This window comes from Serinus canaria, chromosome 6, assembly GCF_022539315.1.
Source record: "Serinus canaria isolate serCan28SL12 chromosome 6, serCan2020, whole genome shotgun sequence".
In the NCBI taxonomy this organism is placed as follows: domain Eukaryota; kingdom Metazoa; phylum Chordata; class Aves; order Passeriformes; family Fringillidae; genus Serinus; species Serinus canaria.
In genome coordinates, this window is record NC_066320.1 from 31,870,217 (window position 1) to 31,896,316 (window position 26,100).

A 26,100-nucleotide genomic window follows, 5' to 3' on the forward strand; every position below is an offset into this window, starting at 1 on the left:
TGTGCAGTGAGTTCTTTTAATGATAAGTTTTGTGAGCAGATGGTGGAATTTTTGCTCTGGTAAAAATAGACATCTGACTGTAACCTTTATTTCTGTCATGCAGAATCTTTTTTTTTTCTTCAGTTTTAAGAAGAATTATCAAACATAAAAGGCTGCTTTTCTAATCTTGTTTTTTGTTCAGCACTGCAATGTAGACCATACATTTTAGGGCTGTGGTAATGTATTAGTTGTGATTGTAATCTTTTGTGCTTATACTTGTATTACAAAGATATTTGACTTGTGTTAATTAACAACAATTAGCTCTACTGAAAAGCGTGGCCTGTGTCAGTGCAGACCAAACCATGTATGTTTTAAATGTGATGTGCTTCTCTTTGGCCCAGACCACAACATTTGTATCAAAATCCTTCCTTGTTGAGCGGCAGTTCTGAGCCTTTCCCTGTGCTTTCCTTGCCCACAGGTGTGTATTTGCCTTTGTTATGGGAACAGAGTTTTTGTTGGAAAAGTCCCATAGCTCTGGGCTACACGAGGGGCCATTTCTCCGCCCTGGTTGCCATGGAGAATGACGGCTATGGCAATCGAGGCGCTGGTGCTAATTTGAACACTGACGATGATGTTACTGTTACTTTTCTACCCTTGGTGGACAGCGAGAGGAAATTATTGCACATTCACTTCCTTTCTGCTCAAGAGGTAAGAAAGAAACACCTGATGTGTGCTGGTGACTTTGTCGCAGCTGCTCCCTGAAGCTCAGCAAACTCTGTGGACCCCTGAGTTTTTGATGTCCAAAGAATTAGAGGGAGTGTGCTGTTCTCGTTAATTAATGCTGCTCCCTTCCCCATCATTCCAGATGATGCTGAAAGGTATCTTCCCACAAATTCGATGCTTATTTACAGCTCTAGAAATAGAATTTAACTTCATTGTCCATGTAAATCACAGAGGCAGAATCACAGAATGTCCTGAGCTGGCAGGGACCCACAAGGATCATTCACTCCAACTCCTGGCGCTGCACAGGACACCCCAACAATCCCACCCTGTGCCTGAGAGCACTGAATATCAGAATACCTAGAAAAGGGCACAAAAATAAGGGTTCTGTCCCTAAGGCAAGACTGAAATCTGCCTTTTAAGGTTTTTTTTTTCCCTAAAAGATGAAACACAAATATTGGCCTACAGTTGCAGTGTTTTCCACCTTCTATTCTAATGAAACTCAACTCATTTTTGCTGTAATAACTATGATAAAAATGTGGAATTACTTCACTAAAGGGTGTGCATGGGTGAAGGGAGGGCTGGAAAACTGATGTAATTGGAGAAAGGGGGCGTTCTGTAAATAAAAGGAGAAAAATATGAGCTTCAAGTCCAGAAAGGGATGTTTCTTCAGCAAGCCGTGATATTTGTTATATTTCACAAGAGAAAATATTTCATGTTGAGACCTTAAAAAAATGTGTTTGTAAAGCCAGAAATCTCTGTTAGGACTTCCCTCCTTATATATGGTGCCTACTGTACATAAATAGCTGCTTAAAAATAACTGAAGGCTGTACTGGAAGTAGACATGTGAAAAATTGGGGAGAAGAGCTGGAGAATATTTCCAGAGCCTTTGGTTAAAAATGCAGTGGGCATCAGTTTTCCTTTTGTGGGTGTGATGCCTTGGGGTGACTACCTAGAGCAGAGGTGAGGTTAGGAGAAGAGAGATGAGGAGAATCCTAGACAGGGTGGGGCGCGCTCGGAGCAGGGCGTTTGGGAAGCCTGACTGCTGGTGTTTTCTGTGCCCCAAAGATAGGCAACGAGGAGCAGCAGGAGAAGCTGCTGCGGGAGTGGCTGGACTGCTGCGTGACCGAGGGAGGGGTCCTGGTGGCCATGCAGAAGAGCTCCCGCCGGCGCAACCACCCGCTGGTCACCCAGATGGTGGAGAAGTGGCTCGACCGCTACCGCCAGATCCGGCCCTGCACGTCCCTGTCCGACGGCGAGGAGGACGAGGATGACGACGATGAGTGAGGGGGAATAAAGTGCAAATGAGCAGCGCAGAGTGTGTGCCCCCGAGTGAGCGTTGTGCTGTAGCAGTTGGGTGTGGAGCGACCCAGGTCTAGGGGATACATGCTGGGAAGGATTCTCCGACAGCACGGGGAGAGGATGGACGCTCATCCTGCTGCCTGGAGAGAGCCGAGTGGGCTGGACTACAGTTTGTATAAAAACACGAAAAAGAAACAAAAAACAGCTAATTTTATTATCAAGATGGAAAAAAAAAAAAACAAACCAAACCAAACCGACCCCATTTTTCTTTCTGACTGTAAATCTGTCTATAAATGTACCGCATGTGGTTGTGTAAGAGGTTGTGTAATAGGAAACGTATACCAGCATCTTAATTATTGCAGAGAAATTTTTCAACTAAGGGCACTTCTGAAAGCACATGTGAGCTGGATGGATATCTCCTCCCTCTGAGATTCTTTTACAGTAGAACCTGGTCTTCTCCATCACCTTTTAGATACTCTGACACATTTCCCTGAAAGGCCTTTTCCTGTGAAATCTCACTAGTGCCCAGGTCAGATTGTGAGAGGTTTTTTTTTTGTTTGCACAGATATCCACAGCAAGTCATAAACAAAAATGTGTTCCTTATTTTACTAATATTTTAGTTATTGCTGTGCCCACATAATAAAGCCTAAACTCTATGGAACAAACTGGAAGAGAAGCTAAATTTACCTTGAGTGAAATGATATGTTTCCTGAAAAAGCTTTTTTGGGGTTTTTTTTTGCCTTTTATTTTTTCCTCTAATAGTTAATAGATTCCTTTCAGTATACATAAGGATATTTATTCAGAGAAGTGACCTAAAAGATTTTATTCCTTTGAGCATACACTAAACAAAATTGTGTGAAATCTGAGAACTTGAACACAATTGAGAATTTAATCTTGTCAAAACTCAATCTTGCTGTGTTACAAATTATATAATTTTTATCATTTATTCTTTGATCACTCAAACTTTGCTGCAAATGAAAAAATGCCTTTTTAAAGGTTACTCCTTGGTCACTAAATCTAGTGAGAATCCACTTGGCAGTTCTAATTAAAAAGAAGAATCTATGCTCAAGTTGTTTAAAAGCACTGTTATATATTTCTCAGTATGTAAACCTGGGAATTTCTTGCATGTTGATTGATGTGGCCATACTTAAACTTATGTAAGTTCCTAAGACTGTAAGTTCAGAGTATATTCTCCAGTAGAAATTTTATTATATTTGATAACTTTAGCCATGTAACCTGTAATGGATAAAGTTTATCTAAAAATCTCACTGAAACACTAAAGGTTAATGCCAGTTTTTACATATACAGTGCAATTCAGGTTGTCTTGAAAAGCACTTTTGATGGTGTGGTGGTTGAATAAGAAATTTTGCAGTAGATGAAATTGTTTTAATTAGAATTTGGAAAGAAGCCCCATAGCACCTATTTTTATGTAGTTCAGAGCTATGGAAATCCTGAGGAAGTTGCTGCTTTTTCTTCCAAATGCTGCTTAGATGGTGTTGAAACGTGCACAACTCCTACAGAAACTTGGTGATGACACCGAAAGTAAAGAAATAATGAAGTACTGTATTAATTTGCAATTCTCCCGTCCTAGATTCCACTGAGGTTTATTATGTCTTCACCTTTTTTGGCCATTAGATTTCCTCTGCTTGGTGCATGCCCAGATTTCCAGGTGAAGGATGAATGCTGCTCTGCCATGTGTGAGTGACCCAAATTCACCACCCAACCCCAGATATACAGGGGTTCTTCAAGAGCACACGGTCATGGTTCAAGTTCCCTTTCTAAATTGGGATTTTTTTTTTTATCCTTACCTTGCAGTGAAATCCTTTTATACCTTGTCCAGCTGAGGATGTAAAGCTTTTCTGTCAGGGTAGCTGAATGCAGGGTAAGCTGGGATGAGGATTTCTGTGCCCTGAGCTGGCATGCAGCCTGTGCTGGAGTGGTTTATGTGTCGTGCTGTGACCACAGGGGTCCTAACTTGGCCAGCTTGAGGAGCTCTCAGTGGCCAGACCTGTAACTTCAGATCCCAGCCCACCCCTGACCAGCTGCCCTGTGGACAGAAGGAAAAGCTCCTGATTCCATGGGCTGCTCAAGGATGCTGTGGAGTTTTCACCTCCCACCCATGTTCTTTTGGCAGTGCTGTTTGTTCAGGGAAGCAAAGCTTCCTTGTCCCAAGGGGAGAATTACCAATGTGAAAGTCTACCTTGAGCCAAAGTGGCCCTGCTCTCCTGCTGCCCATGGGCAGCCTGCATTGTGCCCCTGTCCCCCAGCCCTCCCCTGAGCAGTGGAGTCCCCGTGGTCAGTTCAGCTGTTCTCAAACGCATGCACCGATGAATTCCTCACTGCTCCAACAGGACAGTCCTGGTACTTTGGATCACTTGGCTTCCTTGATCATTATTGTTTTGTTCTGATGTGCTGTACAATGGTCTGTTCAGGTTCACGTGCTTCACAGGCCCTTTGGGAGCTGGTGAAGTGTCTTTTCCAGAATCAGAGTAATCCAAACCTCCTGTACTTGTAGATTAAAGAGCTGCAACCCCCGGCTTTGTGCTCCCACTGCAGTCAGTGTATGTCAGTGGCTCCTCAGTCACCCATCTGAAAGTTTACAGACACTGAGATTAATCTGCACACACTCCCTTGCAGCTTGTCAGCAAGTTCTGCACTTTCAGCCATGAAAATATATACAAAAAATTGGGTTTCTCAATCTTATTTTCCTCATATATTGCTCGCAGCAGCACATGCTTTCCTAGTACAGAACTTAGCTTTTCATTGCTACCTCCTTTACAGCTGGTCAAGATTTTTCTTCTGGTTTTATTTATGACTTCCTCAGTGAAAATCCCTGTATTTCTTTTGGTTTTAAATATTAAAATGTAGTAATTCTGGATTCTTCCAAAGTTCTGCTGTATGGCTTATGGCAAATACCCCTGAGTTGCCTTTCCTCCATTACCCAGGTTGGTTTGTGTGTGTGGAGACTTTAATTTCTGCTTTCATTTTTCCCCCTTTTATTCAGTAACTTCCCTAACACCTTTTTAAAAGGTTTTATTTAGTGTTTTTCACCTTGAAGCTGCTTGTTTTGACAGCTGCTTTGACATCTCTAGAGTTCTCCCTGGAGAAAAAGATGATTATCCCAGGAGAGCCTTCCTGTCTGCTTTCCCTGAGTGGGACAACAGCAGCATGGCTCTGTCAGCCACGAACCTTCAGCAGCAACTGTTCATTTCCAATTTCTTTGCCCAGCAATTTTCCATTTGAGAGCTGCAGCTCCTGGTGCTTTGGCATCTCCCAGCTGTGATGATATTCTTCCCTTTCCGCTTCCACGGCTCAAATCTTTGCATGTTTTTGCTGGTGTTCTCCCTGCAGGCACTTGTAACCTTTGGGATGGCTTAATCTGTGTTCCTGTTGAGCTTGTGGCACTTCTGACCTTGGTTTTGGCTGAAAGGGAAGTTGGGTGTTGGATGAAAGCTCCAGCATGTTCTGAGCTCGGAGTCACTGCTGGCACACGGATCCTGTGGCGCAGGGAGGGACTGGATTATTGAGAAACAAAGTACCAGGGCTTGTTTATTTTTAAAACAACTCTAAACCTTAACGTCAATTAAATATTTTCCTCTTGGTTTTGATGGTCATTTTGGTGTCTCCCAAATACTGCCCCTGTATCTGACCTGTTTTATCTCAGTTTCTCACAGAGGTCACGGATAATTCACTGCTGGGCTGTGCTGAGCACTGACAAGGAGCAATCACTGTAACAGGTGACCTCTTGTTTGGATCTTTGAAGCTGGTAACCAAGTTTTCAGTTTAATTTTAAGCAAACAAAATACAGAGTTTTGTAACTTGGACACTTTGGTTTCAGCTTTTTTTAGTCCCCATCTAACTCCATGTGTGTGGCACTTGGACACAGTGGGAAAGAAGGGTGGAAACAAGAACAGACAGGCCTTTTGCCCAGTGAGGCTCAAAGCCAGCAGCACCTCTTGAGCACTTTTTTGGCTTTATTTTCCAATGGTTTGATAATGCTTCAGCTCTTGAGAATGTACAGAAAATGTTGTTTGAGTTGTAGCTGCCTTTGTACTTAGTGGAAACCCCCAGTGATGTCTTCATCACAGAATGGTCTGAGTTGGAAGGGACCTTCCCCTCCCACTGGACTGTAAATATGCACCAGGTGTGACCAGAATTATGTTTCTGTACCTTATGGTTACCTCTCAGTGTCTCCAAGCCCCAGATTGCAGCGAGAGCTCTTGCCTTTCAGAAATTATAGAAATTTTATCACTTTTTATTGAAAACTGCACTGAACGCTAAATGTCCACCTTTACAATAAACAAATACAGTAACGGTAACACACTAAACCAAAACATACTGATAGCCATTGGTTTCTTTTTTGTCTGGTTGGGACAGCTCAAGATTTCTTTTTTTTCTTTTTTTTCTTTTTTTTTTTTTGTCACAGAAACAGGAATGTACCCATACAAAGGCTCAAAACAGGCCATCTTTAAAAACAAAAGGCGGTGATTCACAAAAGACTATGAATATAACATGTAACTAGTTGATACAAATCTAATAGGATTTGTTAAAATCAGTCACATCTAATAACACATCTTGAAGTGTTCTTGTATAAAATATCACGTGAAGAAAAGAAGACTTTTATCAATGTCTAAAAAAGTGGATTTTGTTCATAGACAGTCTGACAAGTTACCATAAAAAGTGTTTCCTGAGACATAAGGAAATGCAACATTATTCTTGAACCCTTTCCAGCTCAAGACTTTTTCCACTTGATAAAATAGCTGCAGATTTAAAACTGAGAAAATATATCTGAGTACAAATAGTGTGTGAAACTTAATACTTTCTTCTTTTTTTTCCTTTTTTTTTTCTTTTTTTTTCTTTTATTTTTTTCTTGCATCATTGCAGGGCGTAGGTGGATGCACAGCTACTTTATTCAGTGTATTGGGCAGAGAAGAGACTGGCAGTTTGGTTTTCCTTAGCCTGGGAGGGCAGTGGTCACTGCCGGAGCCCTTTCTGCCCTTCCCATCCCACAGATCCCAGCTGGAATGGCTGGAACTTAGACCTGGCAGGAGAACTTCTGTTACACGACACTGGCCACTGCAAAAAGGAGGAGGAGGAGTATTTTCTTTTTTTCTTCCACTTCTAAGCCAGGACTGCTGCCCCCTGTTAGGAGAGGTCACCAGATGCAAGAGAAAGGAAAGGGCTGAAGCCACACAATGGTTTCTTGTTAACTCTGTAAAGATGGCTTAATTCAGTGGCGTGGACACAGTGCAGGAGCCCTGTCCTTCCCAAGGAACTGAGGGGGGAAAAGAAATTCATTTTTATTCAGGTGATTGATGCACAGATGAAGGAAACTCAACACACAATAACAGAAGTTGCTCATGAATGTATCACATCCTAGTTTTCAGCACTGCAGGGAGCAGGTGACTTCTCCAGGGCTTCTCCCCAATCTTGGCTGCTGTCGCTTTGTCGGGAACACTGGAACATCAATGATGCCTCTGTCCAAAATCAACATTACAAATTTCGTATCAAATTCTTCTCTTTTAGTTCATGTATAACTTCTTTTCCAATGTCTCTTGGTCCTAAGTTTATTGAATGGTTTTTAAATTATCTGCTATTGCTCGTTGGGGTGTTCCCTGTTGTCACCGTGTTTTGTGGGCTGGTTGGGCGATGGAGCTTGGGAAGGATGTGCCACTGTGGGAAGGTTGTGGGTGACAGGAATGCCTCCGGGAATGATGCCCTCCATAGCTGCTGGGATTCCTCCTGGTGCCACACTGACCATCCCAGGGGGATACCTGGCAGGGGGGACACAGAGAAGAGGGTTTGTCACAGCACAGCTCATCACACACCCCTCAGCACCGCTGGAGAAAACAGCAGAGAGATCCCACCTCCCTCCTGGAGCCAGGTTTGCTTTTCCTTTTAAGTTACAAGGGAGAGCTCAGAGTTAAACATCAACTGCTGTGCCTTGGGTAAGTGCTCTCTGCTACACCACCGGGACTGCAGCTTGTTCTGTGCCTTCTCCCAGCCTCCTGCACCACAGGGAAGCCCTTCTTTGGAAATTTGGGTAAGGAACCCTCTGGAATGTTCTCTGAAACCCCAAATCCTGGTGTGCTGACCCCATCATCCCTGTGTGGGAATACCCTGGTTTATAAATTTTCCCTGGAGCTGCATCTTCCTCATGGAACAGCACAACTCAAAGATGGGATGAGATCTAATCTAGCTTTTCCCAGAGCAGGAGGAGTTACACACATTCCAAGGAACAATAGTGAGTTTGAAGAAGGAGAATAATAATTATTTCTTCAGCTGTGATGTAGGGCAACGAGGACAAAACCATGTGGAGCTCTGTGGCCATGTGAGGCCTGAGGGTTCCCACTTCCCTGCAGCTCCCCTGCCTTGAGGCAAGGTGGATTGGGAAGCTGGGAGGGGAAGGGAATTTTACCTGCCTGTGAAGGTGGTGAGCTGAGCCAGCTTACAGGGGCTCCAGGGCTGCAGCTCCAGGGAGCTTAGCCAGGCTGAAGCTCCCTGCAGAGATGGGTTAAGCTGGGAAGCCAAGGCTTGTCCTCAGGTGCTGGCACTGCCCAGGTGTTTGGGAACAAGAGTGGGAACAGGGGAGGCTTTTTCCAGGCTTGGACATTCTGCTGGTCAGAGGGAGCCTTCACTGCCTGTGGCCTGCATGGCCCAGGAGCTGCCAGGAGCTGTCTTGGGGCTCTGCTGCTGGGTAACTCTGGCCTGGCTCTGCCTGACGTGACCTGATGTGCCCTGCAGGGTTATTTTGTAGCTCAGAGTATTTTTGGCAGTGGTGATACCCTGAATGAGTCCGTGCTCCAACTCCTTGAGCCTGCTGTCTCCTACCAGCATACTTGGAGCCATCTAAACACAGCAGTAAGTAACCCTTAATCTCAGATTAGGTGGAGACTGGGTCACCTGACTACAGCCCTATATTTGGAGCTTTTCCCCTGGCTCATTAACCTACCTGTGAGCTGGGCCTGGCTCACAAAGGTTGCTCATGGACAGGAGCACCGAGCTGCTGCTGCAGTTCAGAAGGCACATCCAGTTTGGAGGGGGGTGGGTTTGGGGGGTTCCTGCCTCTTCCACAGACACTGCCCAGTGCCTCCCAGCCCGCAGGGATGCAGGCTCTGGGAAGGGAGGCTTCACCCACCCTTTGGGGTTGGCTCGACCCCATCAGTAACCCCCATGTTGTGCGTGCTGGTCCCCAGGGAGGGGGTGACAGTACCCAGCTGCCACCCTCGCTGTGCCAGCCCTGCCGTGCCAGCGGCCGCGGGTGCTCCCGGTGTTCCCGTTCTCCCGCTCACCTGTACGTGGCACCATTGAGCTCGGGATGAATCGCCTGCTGGTCTATTACTGACCACGGGGCCGTCGTGACAAAGAATTCCTTATTCACGCAGTTCCTTAGGCTCTCGGGGATGCGCCCTGCAGTTGGAGAGAAAGGTGAGTCTGTGTCAGCCAGGGCCCAGCTTCATCTCCCTCCAAAGAGCTGCAGTGCTTATAATTCCACTATGTCTGTCAGTGTAAAGGGTGGGAGGAAAAAATATCCCACATTCCTTGTTTCAGGAGGATCCTTTAGCTGTCCTGCGGTGCAGGGTTGGAGACCAGTTTCCCACCCTCACTCCCAACACTTGGCTTTCAGAGGAGCTGTTCCCTTGAGGGTGACTTTCAGGACAAGGGAAGAACTCTTTTGCTGGAGTATTGTGCCACCACCTTGGGATTTGGTTTTGGAATGCTGTGCTGTGTCTGCACCACTGTGTGGGTTAGCACCAGTAACAGGGGCAGCAATTACTGCTTCCCTGTCCTGTTCTTCCCAGGCACAGACACCAGTATCTGCCCATTCATTAAAAAATAAAACCAGCACAAAACCCATCATGACAAAACAGGGAACTTTGGTTCTCAGCTCTTTTACTGGAAGCAAACTGGGAGCAAAAAGATCCCTTTCCCCTGGTCAGGGTGAATCTTGTCTCTGCTCCTCCTGGCTCCTGCTCCAGGCACCCAGGGAGCCAAGCCCAGCATCCCCGGGGCTGGGTACCTGTGATCGCACGTCGGATTTCAGTGGCAGCAGCTTCTCTCATCTCTAGGGAGGCCTGCTCGCTGTACCAGGCTGTGTGTGGGGTGCAGATCAGGTTGGGAGCATCTTTCAATGGGCCTTGAGCAAAACTGGGAGCAGGGAAAACAAACAAATGGATTAATCAATGTTTGAACAAAGAAAGATGAACAGCGAAAGGCTTGTGGCCTGCCCTCTGCATATGCAACACTCCTTCCAAGGCCTGGATGGGGCTGGATGAACCTGCTCAAGTGCAAGATGTCCCTGCCCATTGCAAAGAATTGGAACTAGATGAGCTTTAGGGTGCCTTCCAGCCCAAATCATTCCGTGATTCCCTGGCCTGATGGTCCTTCCAGGCCAAAATGGCCACGGAAGTGCTGGGGAGGAAGCACAGCCTCTATGCAGGGCTCAGAAAATGCACCAAAAAAGAGCTGAAACACCAAACCCATGAGGTGGTTGGGCTTAATGCTCCCATGGGAATAATGTTTGGGGGTGTCTGCAGCAGTGTGGGGATAAAGGGACAGGCTGTGGGTGGTCCCAGGGTGGAAGGAGTGGACACTGGGGTTCTCCTTGTGTAGGAGCAAACTTTTTGTTCTTTAAATATTTCTGTGGTGAGAGAAGCTGCACTCCCAGTTACAACCCAGCCCTTCCCAGGCTGCAGGCAAAAATGCCCAGCACTGAGTGGAGTGAATTTGTACTCAAGGGCTAGTGAATGTTTTGGGTTTTTTCCTAAACACAGGCTGTGTTCTCGTTCCATGCTCCCAGTGTCCCTTTGAGCACACACAGCCCCAGTGCTGGACTACAACCGCTGGCTGCTGCAGGGTGACAATGGCAGGACTGTCCCCTGGGGCTGGGCAGTGTGACCAGGGACTCCATGGGTGCTGGGTACCCCTGGCTGTGCCACGACAGACGGTGACACCGATGCCACCCCCGCAAGCCGCAGCTTTACCTGAACGGTTCCGACTCGTGCACGTCGAGCGCGGCCCCTCGTATCCGTCCCTCCTTCAGGGCTTGGGTTAAGGCCTTCTCGTCCACCAGCCCCCCGCGGGCCGTGTTCACCAGGAACGCCCCCTGCCTCATCTGCCGCCGGCCCAGAGAGGGATGGGATCAGCTGGGTGCACCCGCCCCCTCCCGTCCTCACCCCCACCCTGGGGTGCTGCCCCAGCTGCAACAGCATCCCGCTTTTTGTGCTCCAGCCTGAGCAGCCCCCATCCCGCTGCACGTGGGTGTTCCATCTCTCTTTGGAGTTGGCAAACAAAACCCACCTTTGCCATCACCTCTGCACCACAGGGATGGGGATCATTTACCTGGCAGGACACTGCTCCCCCTAAGCACCGTGGGGAGACACACCTGGGTGCAAGCAGCTCTTCTGGAGCTGCTGGCTCACTGGGGAAGCTGAGGGACCTTTGGCCAGCTCGTGCACTCAGGCCCTGCCCACCACCAAAGCTCTCCTCAGTGAATGAATTACCTGTTTAATCGTGAAGTCATTGATAAGGTGGTGGTTGTGTTCGTTGAGGTTGCAGTGCAGGGAGACGCAGTCGCTCTGGTAGAGCAGGTCCTGCAGGGTGTAGACCCGCTGGACGCCCAGGGAGCGCTCGATGCCGTCCTGCAGGTACGGGTCATAGAAGATCACGTTGAAGCCAAAGGCCTTGGCTCGGACCGCCACCGCCTGCGCAGTGCGACCTGTGCCGAAGGGAAGGGACAGGGCGAGTTAACTGAGCCACATTCCCTGTGTCCATGAGGCTGAGATCCCAGCAGGACCTGAGGATTGTCCCCTGGGGGCTGCTGGGCTTCCCAGGCATTCCCTTGCCTTGCCTCAGTTTCCCCATTTAAACAAGCTTTTGCATTTAATTTCCTGATCCCACCTCTAACCCTGAAACTCTCTACAGCTGTGGCTGAACTTAAGCTCTGTTTTACACAGCCCTGCCACTGTGCAGGCCAGAGTGGCTCAGGAAGGTCGGGCTGGTGTAGCTGTGGCTCAGGGATGGGGTATTTTTGGGAGAGGACAGCAGCTCTACCTCTAGAATTGTGGTCCCTCTACAACACCACTGCATTTCACCAGTGCTTCTCCAAGGACTCAACCACAGCTCACAAACAGCTCCTTCCCCAAAAACCCACGTGAGGTGTCCTCCCCACTTCACACCGATCCACCGTGGTGGCTCTGCTTTTGGAAACGCTCCTTTTGGCTCCTTCCCAGGGTTGTGCAGAGGCGCTGAGCCCCTCAGGAGCAGCCCACCCTTGCGTGTGGCACGCACCGAAGCCGATGAGGCCGAGCGTCTCCCCGCGGATGCGGGCGGCTCCCGAGGCCACCTCGCGGATCTGCTCCACGCTCTGCACGCGCGTGCCCTCGCGCAGCGCCTGGTACAGCCACGTGTTCCGCCGGTACAGGTTCAGCACGTGGCACACGGTGGAGTCGGCCGTCTCCTCCACGGCCGCCGAGGGGATGTTGCAGACGGCGATCCCTGCGGAGGCCACACACAGATCACACACACAAAGTCCTGCCTGGTGCCCGCCCTGCCCGCTCCTTCCCCTGGCTAAGGGACCCTTTTGTGCAATGGGGTGACTCCTGGCTGCCCTGCCCACAGGCTCCTTACACTGGTATTTACTCTGTGTCACCGTGATATTTCCTGAAAAATCCTTTTTGCCCAGGATTTTCTCCTGGGAAGCTGAGAAGCCTCAGAGAGGAATGAAAGCAATAATTACCTGATTGCTGCTCCTGCCTTTGCTGCTTTGGAATGTGGCTTGGACATTGTTTACCAACAGGTGAATGTTTGATTGGTTCCATGGGAATTGTTTTTAATTAATGACCAATCACAGCCAGCTGTGTCAGACTCTGAATCAGTCACAAGGTTTTATTATTCATTCTTGTTAAGCCTTCTGGTATATCTTTTTCTTTAATATAGTTTTAGTATAGCATAATATAATTAGAATAGAATAGAATAGAACAGAATTAATCTAAATCAGCCTTCTAAGAACATGTAGTCAAATTCTCATCTCTCACCTCATCCTGGGGACCTCACAAACACCACACTCTGTGCCCCTTCAACACCCATGAATGATGGTTCATTCCCATCATCCCATTCTGGGGGTGCCTTTTAATGGCTCCAAACTGGTGCCCAGTCCAGCCCAGCCCAGGCACCAGTGTTTAGGCACTGGTCATTGACTGACTGCACAGTTTAAAAACCACCTTATGGAAAGCAATACCAATTAAACTTTATGCTACATTTGTGGGGAGTCATTACATTTTCTACTCCGAACCACATCATTTGGCCACCCAATTTGCCAAGTAAAAAAAGAAGGATTATGCTGCAGTATCCCATTACTTTATTCATTATATCTTTCCTTTCCTGATGTTCAAAGCCTCAGAACATTGTGATAATGGATAATAACAATAAGAGTAAAAAACATGAAGAAACCATTACACCGAGGAGACACTGTTCTCCTCTTGAAAAAAGAAAACAATTCACTATATTGAGAATTGCTTTTTTTAGGAATGACTATTTGAGACTCTCTTATTGCAATTATCTCTGTAAAATGGCTCAGGTGGAATGGCTGTTATTCCTCACTTCCCCAGAGATAACCTTTAATGCAACATATCCCAAACACCACTGCAGGGCTGCTTCACACACTGAATCCTGGGATCAGATGAGTAAAGCCTGTTGTAACTCAGCTGCCGAAACCAGGGATACAATTAAGCTCCTGGAGCTGGGGGTGTGCAGCCAAAAGTCTCTGTGACCACCCAAACCAGTTTGGAAACTGGGTGGCCCCAGCACTGTCTTACAACGTGACCCTCCCTGTTTTTGGCAATGCACACTAAAAGCCCTTTCCCAGTTCCTGAGGCACCTTTGATGAGATGGCAAAGGAGGTGGCAACAACCCAACACACAATTCCTGCCCCACCATCCAACACAGCGCCTTCCCAGCAGAGCAGGCATGACTCAGAGAACCAGCTCAGATCAAGAGACTGATCTTGCTTAACAAAACATAATCAAACACCCTTCCTCCAATTTTTCTAAAGCTCTATCAACTCTCCTGTGCCAGAAATAGAACAGCCATACAAATATCCAGTGGTACGAGGGGGCACCTGGAACTTGGAACAGTGCAGGAATGAGGGATTCAGACAGGGTAAATTTAACATAATATGGACCCAGGAGCTGCCTTCTAAAACTGCCCAGTTTTGTTCACTTCATGGTCAAATTTTCTTGTCATAATATTCTCTGTGTGCAAAAAATGTGAACTGCAGCTTTAACTTTAGGGGCTGAATGGAGCTCCTGCTTGGAACTCTGCTGTGCCAGCATGGTCCCATGGAAGCAGCAGTTCCTTGTGCTGATTTTAAAGGATTGGAAGGACAGGGGAAGGAGTCAGGGTGCAGAGCTGGGACCTACCGAGCTCCCCAGCAGCTTTGATGTCGATGTTGTCGTAGCCGCTCCCTATTCGCACGATGACCCGCAAGGCCTTGAACTTCTCCAGGTCCTCCCGGGTCAGGGTGATGGTGTGGTACATCATGGCCCCCACAGCTTCATTCAACACCTGCAACAAACACAGCAGTCAGGAGCCACCAGCACATCTGGGAGGACATCTGCAGCTCAGGAATCAGGAATATGACCCAGTGAGTTGGGCATTTTCACTGCTGACCTGCTGTCTGAGCCAGGTGTCACCAAACCCACCAACAGCTTTGGGAATGGATTTGGTGAATGTCTGGAAATGATGATGCTACATCTGAGCAGACCAGGCAGATGAAAACCACGTTTGTCTCTCACCTGGACCCTTTTCCAGGTGGTTAACTGCAAACCCCTCTGTTTCCAAGCAGCAGAAATTCTGCTTTTGGAAAGGAATTAGGTGTTGCAGCAGTGTCTGTTGGGGTTTAACAGGACTGTGTGACACTCCTAATGCCTCCACCTCCTTGTGCATGTGAAGCCTTGGCCACACCAGTCGCATCTACCTTCCCTGGCTCTTCTCAAGGGACCTGAGAAGAGGCTGCACAGTCACACAGGGCTGGGCTTTGTCCCCTTCAGTGAAGATCCAGACCTTCCTTTGCCCTCACCACAACCTACCTCAGAGCTCCAAAAACCCAAGACCCATCCAAACCTTCCAAGCCTGGCTCATCTATTAATGTCTCACAAAAAACTCCCATTCTTCTTCCCCCAAATTTAATATCTGCAAAGACCAGCACTGATGCTATTTGTCTTCCCTTTTCCCAGATCTTGGAAGTGATTTCTGATCACTTCAAACCTCATTTGAGGTATCTAAAATAATACTTTTAAGGGAAGTATTTACATGCAGTTGAGCTTCCAAGTAGAAACACTCATCCACACTGCATGGATCTGCCTGAATGATTCCAAAACCTCCTCCACTCCCTCTGGAGGGAGGAGCTGCTGGAGGTGCAGGAGCACCTGTGAAGACACACCAGCTGCAGCTGGGGTGGTGTCAGCAAAGCCACAGCAGCAGCACCACGGACTTCAAAAAACATGAGAAACGTTAATAACATTGATGTGAAAAACCTGATGCAAAGAGATAAAGTGACTTTTTTTTCCAAAATAACATCTGGCTTCTGAAACAGCCTGAATGAATTTTAATCTGCAGTAGCTTTTGTTGATGTTATCGGCTGATTGACTCAAAGTGCAGCTTTGTACACTTTCTGCTCAAAAATCAAACAATCACAGACTGGTTTGGGTTGAAAGGGAGCTCATTTTTCCAAACCCCTGCTATGGGCAGGGACAACTTCCACTGTCCCAGGGTGCTCCAAGCCCCATCCAGCCTGGCCATGGACACTTCCAGGGATCCAGGGGCAGCCCCAGCTGCTCTGGGCACCCTTTGCCAGGGCCTGTCCACCCTGCAAGGGAGCAATTCCTGCCTAATATCCCATCCATCCCTGCCCTCTGGCAGTGGAAGCCATTCTCGGTGTCCTGTCCCTCCATCCCTTACCCCATTCCCTCTGCAGCTCTCCTGGAGCCCCTTCAGGCCCTACAGACATGGAAGATCCCAGCCCCTGCTGTCCCCAACCTGCCCCAGCTCTCCCGGTACCTTCTCGTGGATCTCCTGAGTTGATTGTGCGTCACAGAAGGCCACCGTGGCCAGGTCCTTGAGGATGGGCATCTCCACGGTGCAGTCCCTGCCGTCCAGCAGTGCCACCAGGGGCCGCGGGTGCATGGGGCCGTTCATGATCTGCGGGCGGATACCTGCGGGCACAGCGGGGCTTACCCTCAGCACGATCCCTGCCAGGGACAGCAGCACCTGGTGACATCCTGGTGACACAGCAGGGCCAGGGCTAACAGCAACACGGGCTGAAGCCTGGCCAAGGGACTGGGACAGTCTCTGGGAACTCAGCTGTGGGTTTGCCCCTGGTTTGTTAGGGAATGGCTTCACCATTCTGATCACCTCAGGAAAACAAGTCCAACAGAGAATCATTCAAAAAATAGGATTATTGGAAAATCACGGGAAGAGCAGGACACTGAAGACCTCTTTAGCACCAAAGGTTATACACTGATGTATTACCAACTACCAAAGGTTTCATGGGAACAGCAAAATTCATCTTTGTAAACCCAACGTTCTCCTCTGAGATGAGGAAGGAATTGATTGCCACCAAGGGCCACAGAAGGCTGAATTTTATATCCTATTTATTGCTCTGTTGGGGATTAACTGGTTCATTTTGGGACAAGTCACTTAGAAATCTCTACACCACCCTTTCAGTAAAGGTGTTTATTATATTAGGACCCTATGAAATATCTCAGGTGCCTCTTTCAGCTGCCCAGGCAGTTTCTGGGCAGAGCACAGGTGAGGGACCAGGTGCTCTGGGTACAATGGGATGCTTTATTTCTGCTGCTGCACCATGAGGTGGCTGGAGCTGGAGGGTCTGGGTTTGAGTCCCCAAACCCTCACAGAAGTAGCCCCAGCAGAGCTGCTCCTTACCAAACCCCACTTCTGCACAAGAACCTGCCAGGGCTACCAGCCAACATCTGCCTGGCCTTTAAATGCAGTGGTTGGGCTGGTTAGGGGAACAAGCCCAGAGCTTGGCTGAGGGCACTCCAGGGGCTGTTTTGGGTATTTTGTGGGGGAATCTCCCCCAGCTGATGAGAGTGTTACAGACAAGGGCATTGCTGGCCACAGTGATGAGCCCCAGCCCTGTGGGCACCAAGAGCGTGGTCCCAGGGAGGGACCCTGCACTGCTGCTACACTCACACAGTTACACTCATTTTACATGGGAAAAAACAACTCCATGGAAACAGGCAGGTTAAATGGAGTGGGTTTAGTGGCTTTCCATTCCTTTTCTACTGAATGTGCCTAAAGAAATGAAGAACCAACTAACCCAGCAGACCCGACTGAAGGTTTTCAGCATTACAGGTGGGCGCTTTTGGAACTGGTCCTTCCCTCCCCCTTCCCTACTGAGGTCTCCATTAGTGGAAGTAATCCATTGTGTTTGCCTGCATTTCATCCAGATGGGAGTGCAAGTGTGTCAGTAGGCAGGGTAGAGTGCCGAGACGATCTGGATAAGGGAAAGAAGCTTGTGATAAGCAGATAAGCAAGAATAAAAACATGGCCAAATCTCTGAGCGCTTACACAATCCCTCTGGGCAGCACTGCACCCCAGCTAGATTATTTTCTCAGGTTAACAAGCAAGTGAATTATAACACTGACTTAAATGCTTTCTAATGTGTATGATCTCCAAGGCTTAGAGCATCACCTGCCAGCCTCACACCACAACTGCAAACAAAAAGGAATCTGATGCAGGGCCAAGGTGGCCATGGTGCCAGTCCCAGTGGCCACCAGCCCTGTCCCCAAGCTTGGAGCCCAGTGCCCACCAGGGACCAGGACCATCCTGAAGGCAGAGCAGTGGGCACACAGAGGTTGGACTGGCTTCCTGTGAGCATGGCAGGTGGAAGATGAAACCACAGGTTATCTGAAACTTTGATATTTAATCCATGCCCCAAAATAACGGGTTTATTATGCTGCCCTTACATAAGCTTCTTTCAAAGTCAAACGAAACACAGCTTTTTTTTTTTCTTCCTTTTTGTTTTTTTTTTTTTTTTGAAGCAGCATCTGTGTCTTTGCTTGGGATTAGGGATGTAATTGTGCATGATGACACAGGCTTCTTAGGCACGTCACCCTTGCCCACACACTCAAGTGCAGTCACTGAGGATGAATGTGGCTGGAGCCCGTGAGGTACTCACAGGAACTGCTCTTGTTTCTCCTACTTTAAGGAGGAAATTTATTTCAGCTTGACAAGGCAAGTTCTGAAGCAAATCAGTACAGGATGAAGTGCATAATGTATGGAAATTACGTTTTAATGAAAACCATTGGCAGGTTTGTAGCTTAAACCGTGCTCTGTTTTCCTGGCCCACCTCTCCCGCTGTGTTTCCACCATCCTGCATCCAGGAACCATCCTGGTTCCCACCTCTGCACAAACACATCCAAACCAACACATTTGGGCTGGCAAAACCAAAGCACCCGGCTCATACAGCACGTTTGTTCTGCAGGCGACTGCTTCATTGAGAACGAGGTATGCCAGGGATCAGAAAGTAATTAAACAGCAGCCACTCCTCCCGAAATTGTGCTAAAACATTGCAGCCATTAACCCTTTCACTCTGCCAAACCGAGGGTACAACGCTGTGTAAACCACGAGCATCCCACCCCTGTGGAGCTGGGTACCAGCTCTCCTTGGGGCTGGGGTGGGAGCAGCTTTGCCTCCCAATTTTGGTGCCTCCCAATTTCGGTGCCTCCCACGCCATCTGAAGCTGATTTTTGCTGAGAACCCCCCCCCAGCTGTTCCTGCAAAGTTGGGGCAAGTATTGTTCAATACATTTGGGTTTTTTTTTTTCCAGGCGTTTTCAGCCGCCTGCGGAGCCTGGCCAGCAGTGTGGGGATGGCTGGCTAAGAAAGAGGGAGAGGAGGAATAGTTTACTGGGGGGGGGAAAAAAAAAAGAAAAAAAGAAGAGGCAAAAAAAGCAAGGTTTTGCAGCCACAGAGAACTCAAACTCCACCCCGGCTCACAGGCAGCGCCGCTTGTTGCACGCAGCCCCGCGTATAAAGTGCTTTTGTTTCATTTTTAATACACAAAGCCTGCTTGTCCTTTCCTGCCGCTCCTCCCCTTTGCCACCCACTTGTATCCGATCCCAAAGGCACCCCTGCCAAGAGAATTAGGGAGTGCTCCCTGCTAAATGGCAGCCTTTGTGTGACCGCAAGACGGCTGGTACTATCTCACCGAAACAAAAGCAGAAGCCATTTGCCTAATTCTTATTAATCTCAGTTGCCTGCGCCATGCAGCATTAAAATAAAAAAAAAAAAAAAAAGGAAAACAGAAAAAAAGGCTTTAAACATGTTGCCCTGCAGTATATAAAAGTGCATCAAGAAGCGATCCTGACACTCGCCTGAATTACCCGCTCACAACCAAGTAGCTACAGTTTCACAGTCAACTACACACTTTATTAAACAAACAGAAAAGAAACAGGAAATTTCCCCTTGCCTGGAAAATGTTGCCTCCACATTCTTCTTCTTATTAAAAACCACACATGGCAGTGGAGGAGTAGGGAGGGAGGAGGAAGGGGGGGGACCCACACACGATAAAATACTACCACTTTTCAGTGCGTTGCCTCTCCTTTCGTCTACGAGGGGGTATCTTCAAACAAGCGATCCCGCGGCCCACAGCTGCAACATCTCAAGACAAATGTCTCTTTGAACACGGAGGGAAAAGAAAAGGCTTTTGTCCTGAGCCCCAGAAGAATGGTCTGAAATTGCGAGAGGAGTTACAGTCACCTCTGCGCGGCTCCCAACTCTTCAGAGCACTCCCTCCAGACTTTGCCGAAGCTTTTAACTAATCGTAGTTCTTTCCCAGCCCTTGAATAAAATCATGTGAGTGCCAGCCAAAAAATCTTATGCTATGCACACTAAAGGGTTTGTATATGTCACAGTTGCTTTTCCCCCTTCCACTCCCCTCCTCCTATTGACTTGCACATATGACGGGTTTTTTTTTCGAGTTGTCTCAAATGGATTTAATCTGTGCCACGCTGCGTTTTATGTTTGTTTGGGTTTTTTTTGTATGCGTGGCTTTTTTTTTTCCCCCAACTTAAAAATGAAACATGCCTTTCTTTCCATGCAGAGCGTGGCTCCAGAAAAAGGCTGATAGCCTTGAGCAGCAGGACCTCGAAAACAAACACAAAGCACTGGGGAAAGCAAGGGCTCTGCTGATCTCAGCTGCACCCAGAAACCAAGGGCCAAATTCTTTCTTGCTGTGTGAATCAACTGATTTTTCAGCATCAGAAATGACACTCGATTGCTGGCAGGATTCACATCTCCTTGGACATGTCCATCTCCTGGTCCTGCCCAGTTTGTCCCAAATAGGTTAAAGCAGCCCCATGTCATTGCTTGAGGGAATGGCTGGAGCATTGTCGGGAGGTTTAGGTTGGGTATCAGGGAAAGGTTCTTCCCCCAGAGGTGCTGGCACTGCCCAGGCTCCCCAGGGATGGGCAGTGCCAGCCCTGGCACTGAGGCTGCCAGAGCTCCAGCAGTTTGGACAGCACTGCCAGGGATGCCCAGGGTGGGGTTGTTAGGGTGTCTGTGCAGGGACAGGAGTTGGACTCAATGATCACTCTGGGTCCCTTCTAACTCAGCATATTTTATGACTTTATACTTGTCATCCCAATCCCCCACTCTGTCAGGACTATGTAGGACACTGCTGCTGTGCAGTGAGAATGAGGGCAGGCTATCCCTGTGCAGTGCCCCATCTCCAGAGCATGGCTTGGAGCAGTTGTTGGAGCAGTTGTTTTTCCCTCTTTCCAGTTGCCACTGCCACTGCCAGCACCAACAGCTACAGACAATCCCTGTCCAAAATAACAAAAAAATCTGCACCTCATTCCTGTTCAACACCATCAGCACTGCCTCTCCACAGTGTTACTGTGCCCCCAATTCATCACCATCCTGCTGGCTCCAGCAGCATCATCCTGTGGCACACACAGCCCGCTGCAGATGGGTCCTGCCCACCCTGCAGGAGCTTTGGGACCCCCAGGGCAGTCCTGCAACTGGAGGAGGGGGCAGGAAAAGGGAGAACAAAGGTTCATTACCTGGAGCTGATACTGACTTGTAACACTGATATCAAAAGACCTGTCAGTCTCCCAAAAATCCAGCCTCTGACTACAGGACAAGGGGATTTAGGCACAACTTTCTCTTGAGCATAAACCATTGCTAAAACACTTGAAGTTCCCAGGAGCTCTGCAGATACAGCTGCAAGGACTTGGACTGGTGTTAATACAATGAAAGAGTAATAGAAGAGTAGTGCATGGCCTCTGCTCTGTATCAAAATGTGGGTGTTTGGGTTATTCCCACATTGCCAGGTTGGTAAATCCATGTCTGTGAACACCAAATGCCAAGGAGGGACTTCAAGAGGAGCTGAACAAGGTCCAGCATCCAACTCCTTATGGTCACACAAGGGGATGGGAGACAGGGCTGCCCCAGGGATGAGCTGGCACAAGGATCATGCAGAGACCCTGAGAGGGAGAGTGCAGAGCAGGGCATGGATGGAGGGGATGGCAAATCCAGGGAGGCCGTAGGAGCTGCCAGGGCACGGGAGAGGCAGAGCAGATGGGAGAGGCCATATGGGGTGGTGAGGGAGGGATGCTACCAAGAAAGCTAAAAGAAGCACCTGGCTGGGAGAGAAACTGCTTGCTCAGAGCAGCTCAGATTCCTGTATGCTTTTTCTTTGGTTTTTTTTTTCTTTTGTTTTTGTGGTTGGTTTTTTTTTTTTTTCCTGTTTTGGTTTTTTTTTTTTTTTTTTTTTGTTTATTGGGGTTTTTTGGGGGGGGGAGGGGTGTTGGTTTTTCTTTTCCTTTTTTTTTTTTTTTTTTTTTTTTTGTAAGAGAGGGATGAGAGAAAAAGGAGAAAAGCTCAGTAAGGGTTACTTTGGTGGTTATGATTCAGATACCATACAGACCCTCAAACTGTCCCACTGCCCAGGGCTGAGCTTTGCAGCTTATATTATAAAAAAAGCCATTGAGAAAGTAGCAAAAAAAAAAAACCCCAATAAATTCTCCTTGAGTATGCTCCATTACTAAGCCCAGTGTGGGGAACAAATTGTACTCCTGGTGCTCAGTGGGCAGCTTTCCTGATATTATCCAGCACTCCCTCCTGTGCTGCACTTCAGCTGCAGGATAGATCCTTTATTTTTCAAGGGTGGGATGTTCACCTCTGAGCCACACATTCCAGCCATATGGAAGGATGCATGAGGGACAACATCCCATTCCAGCTCTCCTTTGGGTCCCTCCCTGTCCTCTTTATCCATTTATCTTTCTCCCTTCCATCTAAACAGAAACAAACTACAGCAGTAAAAAACAAATCAGCTGCTCCAGGAAATGGACAGCTTTCATTGTTTTAGTTTTTGGTTGGATTTTTAGTTTTTTGATTGAAAAGATAAAATAAATAAACCCAAGGAGAAGGATGCTGTTGCCAGGGGAGAGCTGCTGATATCGGCCATCTGGGCAGGAGGCTGCTCAAACTTCAAATTGCCCCGAGGGATTCAGAGGCTGTAAAGCCGTTTTGGAATATGAGCTACTGAAATCAAGGCTAAAGATGAGTCTGTCGACTTGCAGTGACAGCCCTGGCATGGGGACAGCCTGAATTGTGCTGCCTGAGATCCCCACCAGAGCAGTAGCCAGGCTGTCCACAACACAGCAGCACTGAGGGGTGCAAACCTGGCTTCAGCACACAGACAGACCACAGACAGCCCTATGGTTTAAACTAGAAATTCTTTCAAAATAAAGAAAAGGTGCAAGCACTTGGACCCAGTTCTGGGAAGTGGAAAGGATTCAATCCCACCAGCTGTTGTTGTGCCAGCAGCACCTTTGGAACTCTTATTTGCACATTGATAATGAGAGATTCTGAGTGGAAAACAAAGACAAGGCCACGTTGGGAGCTAGCTGTAGGAATTAAGTGATGCTGCTAACCACTGACATCAGTCCTTCCTGCTCTGCTGGACAGAAAGTGCTCTCCATCTTTTAAGCAACAAGGGCTTCCTCTGAGCATCTCTGCTTTGCTGCTGGAATTCCTGAGATCTGCTGGAGGTTTAGATCCCAGAAGAGGCTTGAGACAGCACGGGAGGAGTTTCTGTCTCTGCTATGCAGGATGGGAGCCTGGAGAGCCTTTTGGAAGATAAATCCTCTTTTCCATGTCCACCTGTAGCTGTTATCATCTCAAGTCACTCATTTACAGCCAGAAGGGACAACAACCCCCCAAAGATCCAGCCCAGGGCAATGTGGGAGCCTTCAGTGGGAGCCCAGCTTGACTCCAGGAGCCTCCCCAAAGCAGTTTCTGGCCAAGCCCAGAGTGCCAAGAACAGCTGGCAGCTGCCTCAGCTCCTCCTGCACTGCTGTGGGTGGCCAGGGAGCACCCAGGGCAAGGGATGACTGCAACCCTTCCAATCCACCTGCACACCTCCAGCACCTTCGCTCAAAGGGTTAAAAGCCACGAGCAGTGAGTGCAGTGCCAGGCAGCCAGGAGCACATGGGCTGTCCCTGAGCCTGGTGAGCCACTCCACGGGCTGTCCCTGAGCCCTGTGAGCCACTCCATGGGCACAGGGGCTGTCCCTAAGCCCTGTGAGGCACTCCAGGGGCACAGGGGCTGTCCCTAAGCCCTGTGAGGCACTCCAGGGAGTGTCCCTGGGCTGTCCCTGAGTCCTGTGAGCCACTCCACGGGCTGTCCCTGAGCCCTATGAGCCACTCCAGGGACACAGGGGCTGTCCCTGGGCTGTCCCGGAGTCCTGTGAGCCACACCAGGGGCACAGGGGCTGTCCCTAAGCCCTGTGAGCCACTCCAGGGACTGTCCCTGAGTCCTGTGAGCCACTCCAGGGGCACATGGGCTGTCCCTAGGCTGTCCCTGAGCCCTGTGTGCTCCTCCACAGCCCGCTCCATGATGCCTGCTGGCCCCTGCAGGGAGAGCCCAGAGCTCACTGCAAACCCACAGGTCCTGCCAAGGCCTTGTCCCTTCTAAGACCTCCCAAAATAGCTGCTGGGTGCTGGCCAAGAGCACAGGGCCAGCTGGAACCGTGTGTTCAGTGACCCTGCTGCAAGGTCACCCCCACAGCCAGGGCTCAGCCACAGGGGAACACTGCAGCTGAGGCCACTGGACCTTTGGCAACTTTCTCCCCTCTCACATCCCCACCCCTCTTCCATGGCAAAGAGCCAGTGGAGGAACCCTCAGCACAGCCAGGAAGGCCAAGTATTGCCATGTTCCCATTGCTCCTGCTTTTTTGTGTCCCAGTTTCTTGCTTCACTTTATTCCCATTTCTTTCCCCATCCCAGCCTGCACCCACAGCTCCTCTGTGCTCTCCCATCGCTCTTTGAGGGGTTTGAGAGCAGAAAGGATGGTGAACTATGTGGGCAGGGGAATAACCCTGGAAGGTGCTGGGAGGTGCTGAATGGCTGCAAATCCCACTCATTTCCCTGAGATAAACACCCTCACTTCCCTGCAGCACCGGATTACAACCAAGTGAGAAAAACCCCCTAAATACCAACACTCAAAAGCACTTAACTACAACCTACTTGCTATTAAAGTTGATTTACTTTCACAACAAAAGCTTTACGGGTCTATCATGGTTGCACTTTAAAAAAACAAACAGGGCACACTTCACATTCCTGTTGACACTTAAAGCAGCCCAGAACCATAAAAAGGGAGCAAACAAAGCTCGGGCTTGGCAGTGACCACCAAACCCCAGCTGCTCTCCTTTGTATCCTTCAAGGAACAGTGTGAGGGGAAGGCTGATCACCTTGTGGGGCTCAGAGCCACCTGGCCTGGCTGAAGGTGTCCTGCTCATGGCAGGGGACTGGACTAAATGATCTTTTTAAAGGTCCCTTCCAACCCAAACCATTCAGTGATTCCATGAACTCCAGTATTTTCTGGTTCAACTAATATTGAAAAACTCAGGTTGCACCTCAGGCAGGATTTCCCAAGCATGACTGCATGAAGAAGACAGAGCTCTGTGTGTGATACCCCAGAAAAAATATCAAAGAGAAAATCACTCCTGCTTCAACCCATGTTCCCTAACTAATATATTTGATTATTTTCAATATTGCTGTAAAGCTGTCTCCTGAGATCCATCAGGAAAATGATGAAGGATGCCACACTGTGCTTGCAGCCACCTTCCCTCATCCTTCATCCCTTTCTGATGGGGACTTTACCAGGAATGGGGTGACACAGGGTCCAGCAGCATCTCCTGGCCTGGCATCTCCTCTCTGAGCCACCTGCAAGGCTGCTCACTCAGCTGGGGAAAAAAAAAAACAACCCAAAACTCCCCCTGAGAAACCTCAATCTCTTTATCCAACTTCTCAAAGAAGATTTTAGAGATGCCACACAATACAGCCCTTTTCAGCTATCTGTGCCCCCGAGCCATGCATTAATACAGCTGAGACTAAGCTGGACTGAGGGAATTTTAAATTGGTCTGCTGGATGATGTAGAAGGCTATCAAAAATTAAAAAAAAAAAAAAAAAGAAAAAATCCACTCAAAAATGAAAAAAGAAAACAACACAAAACTGAATTATAGGCTGGGGATTTCATGAGGTCAGAGTGAGCACACAAAACCTCTCACTGGAAAGCTTATTAATAATAATGTCTTATCTCCTGGAACAGAGAAATTACCTTAATTAATAACAATACACTGATTATTTACAAACTCAGGCATCCTAGAATGTTATCATTAAATCAGTTTTTTAGACTGAGGACAAAGAAGTGGTATTCAGAGCAGGGAACTCTGTATATCAAACTCACCCTTCTGACTTTGCAGAGCCCCCCCTCACCAATAACTCCTGTGCTGAGGGCACCCTGAAGGTGCCAAGGGCCTCGTGGGTATTTCAGGAAGAAATGAGAGAAATGAGAGCTAAATGTAGAAATTTTGTAGAATTTCATTGAATCACAGAATCATTTAGGTTGGAAAAGACCTTGAAAATCATTGAGTCCATTTCCCAGCACTGCCAAGGCCACCACTGATCCATGTCCCCAAGTGCCACATCCACATGGCTCTTAAACCCCTCCAGGGCTGGGGACTCCACCACTGCCCTTTGGTACACAGATGTCATGTTCCTATGAGTA

The 26,100-nt window shown here is 48.3% G+C and overlaps 2 protein-coding genes across 8 annotated transcripts in view; one reads left to right on the forward strand and one right to left on the reverse strand.

The window, feature by feature from the left end:
- ZRANB1 (zinc finger RANBP2-type containing 1) overlaps positions 1–4,882 on the forward strand; it is a 43,404-nt gene extending 38,522 nt beyond the window's left edge. For both annotated transcript variants that reach the window (XM_030241034.2, XM_030241033.2), the window contains exons 10-11: positions 458–687; positions 1,768–4,882. In XM_030241034.2, the coding sequence (XP_030096894.1) occupies positions 458–687; positions 1,768–1,986 (449 nt within the window). In that variant the 3' untranslated portion in view covers positions 1,987–4,882. The remainder of the gene's footprint in view (positions 1–457; positions 688–1,767) is intronic.
- A 1,353-nt stretch (positions 4,883–6,235) lies between these two features.
- Positions 6,236–26,100, reverse strand: part of CTBP2 (C-terminal binding protein 2) — a 131,624-nt gene continuing 111,759 nt past the window's right edge. For 3 of the 6 annotated variants that reach the window (XM_009087104.4, XM_050976126.1, XM_009087103.4), the window contains 8 exons: positions 16,060–16,214; positions 14,421–14,565; positions 12,292–12,498; positions 11,505–11,719; positions 10,986–11,116; positions 10,022–10,149; positions 9,294–9,411; positions 6,236–7,775 (listed from right to left, as the gene is read on the reverse strand). In XM_009087104.4, coding sequence (XP_009085352.1) covers positions 7,595–7,775; positions 9,294–9,411; positions 10,022–10,149; positions 10,986–11,116; positions 11,505–11,719; positions 12,292–12,498; positions 14,421–14,565; positions 16,060–16,214 — 1,280 coding nt within the window. In that variant the 3' untranslated portion in view covers positions 6,236–7,594. The other 3 variants (XM_050976129.1, XM_050976127.1, XM_050976128.1) reach the window with 3 other exon arrangements.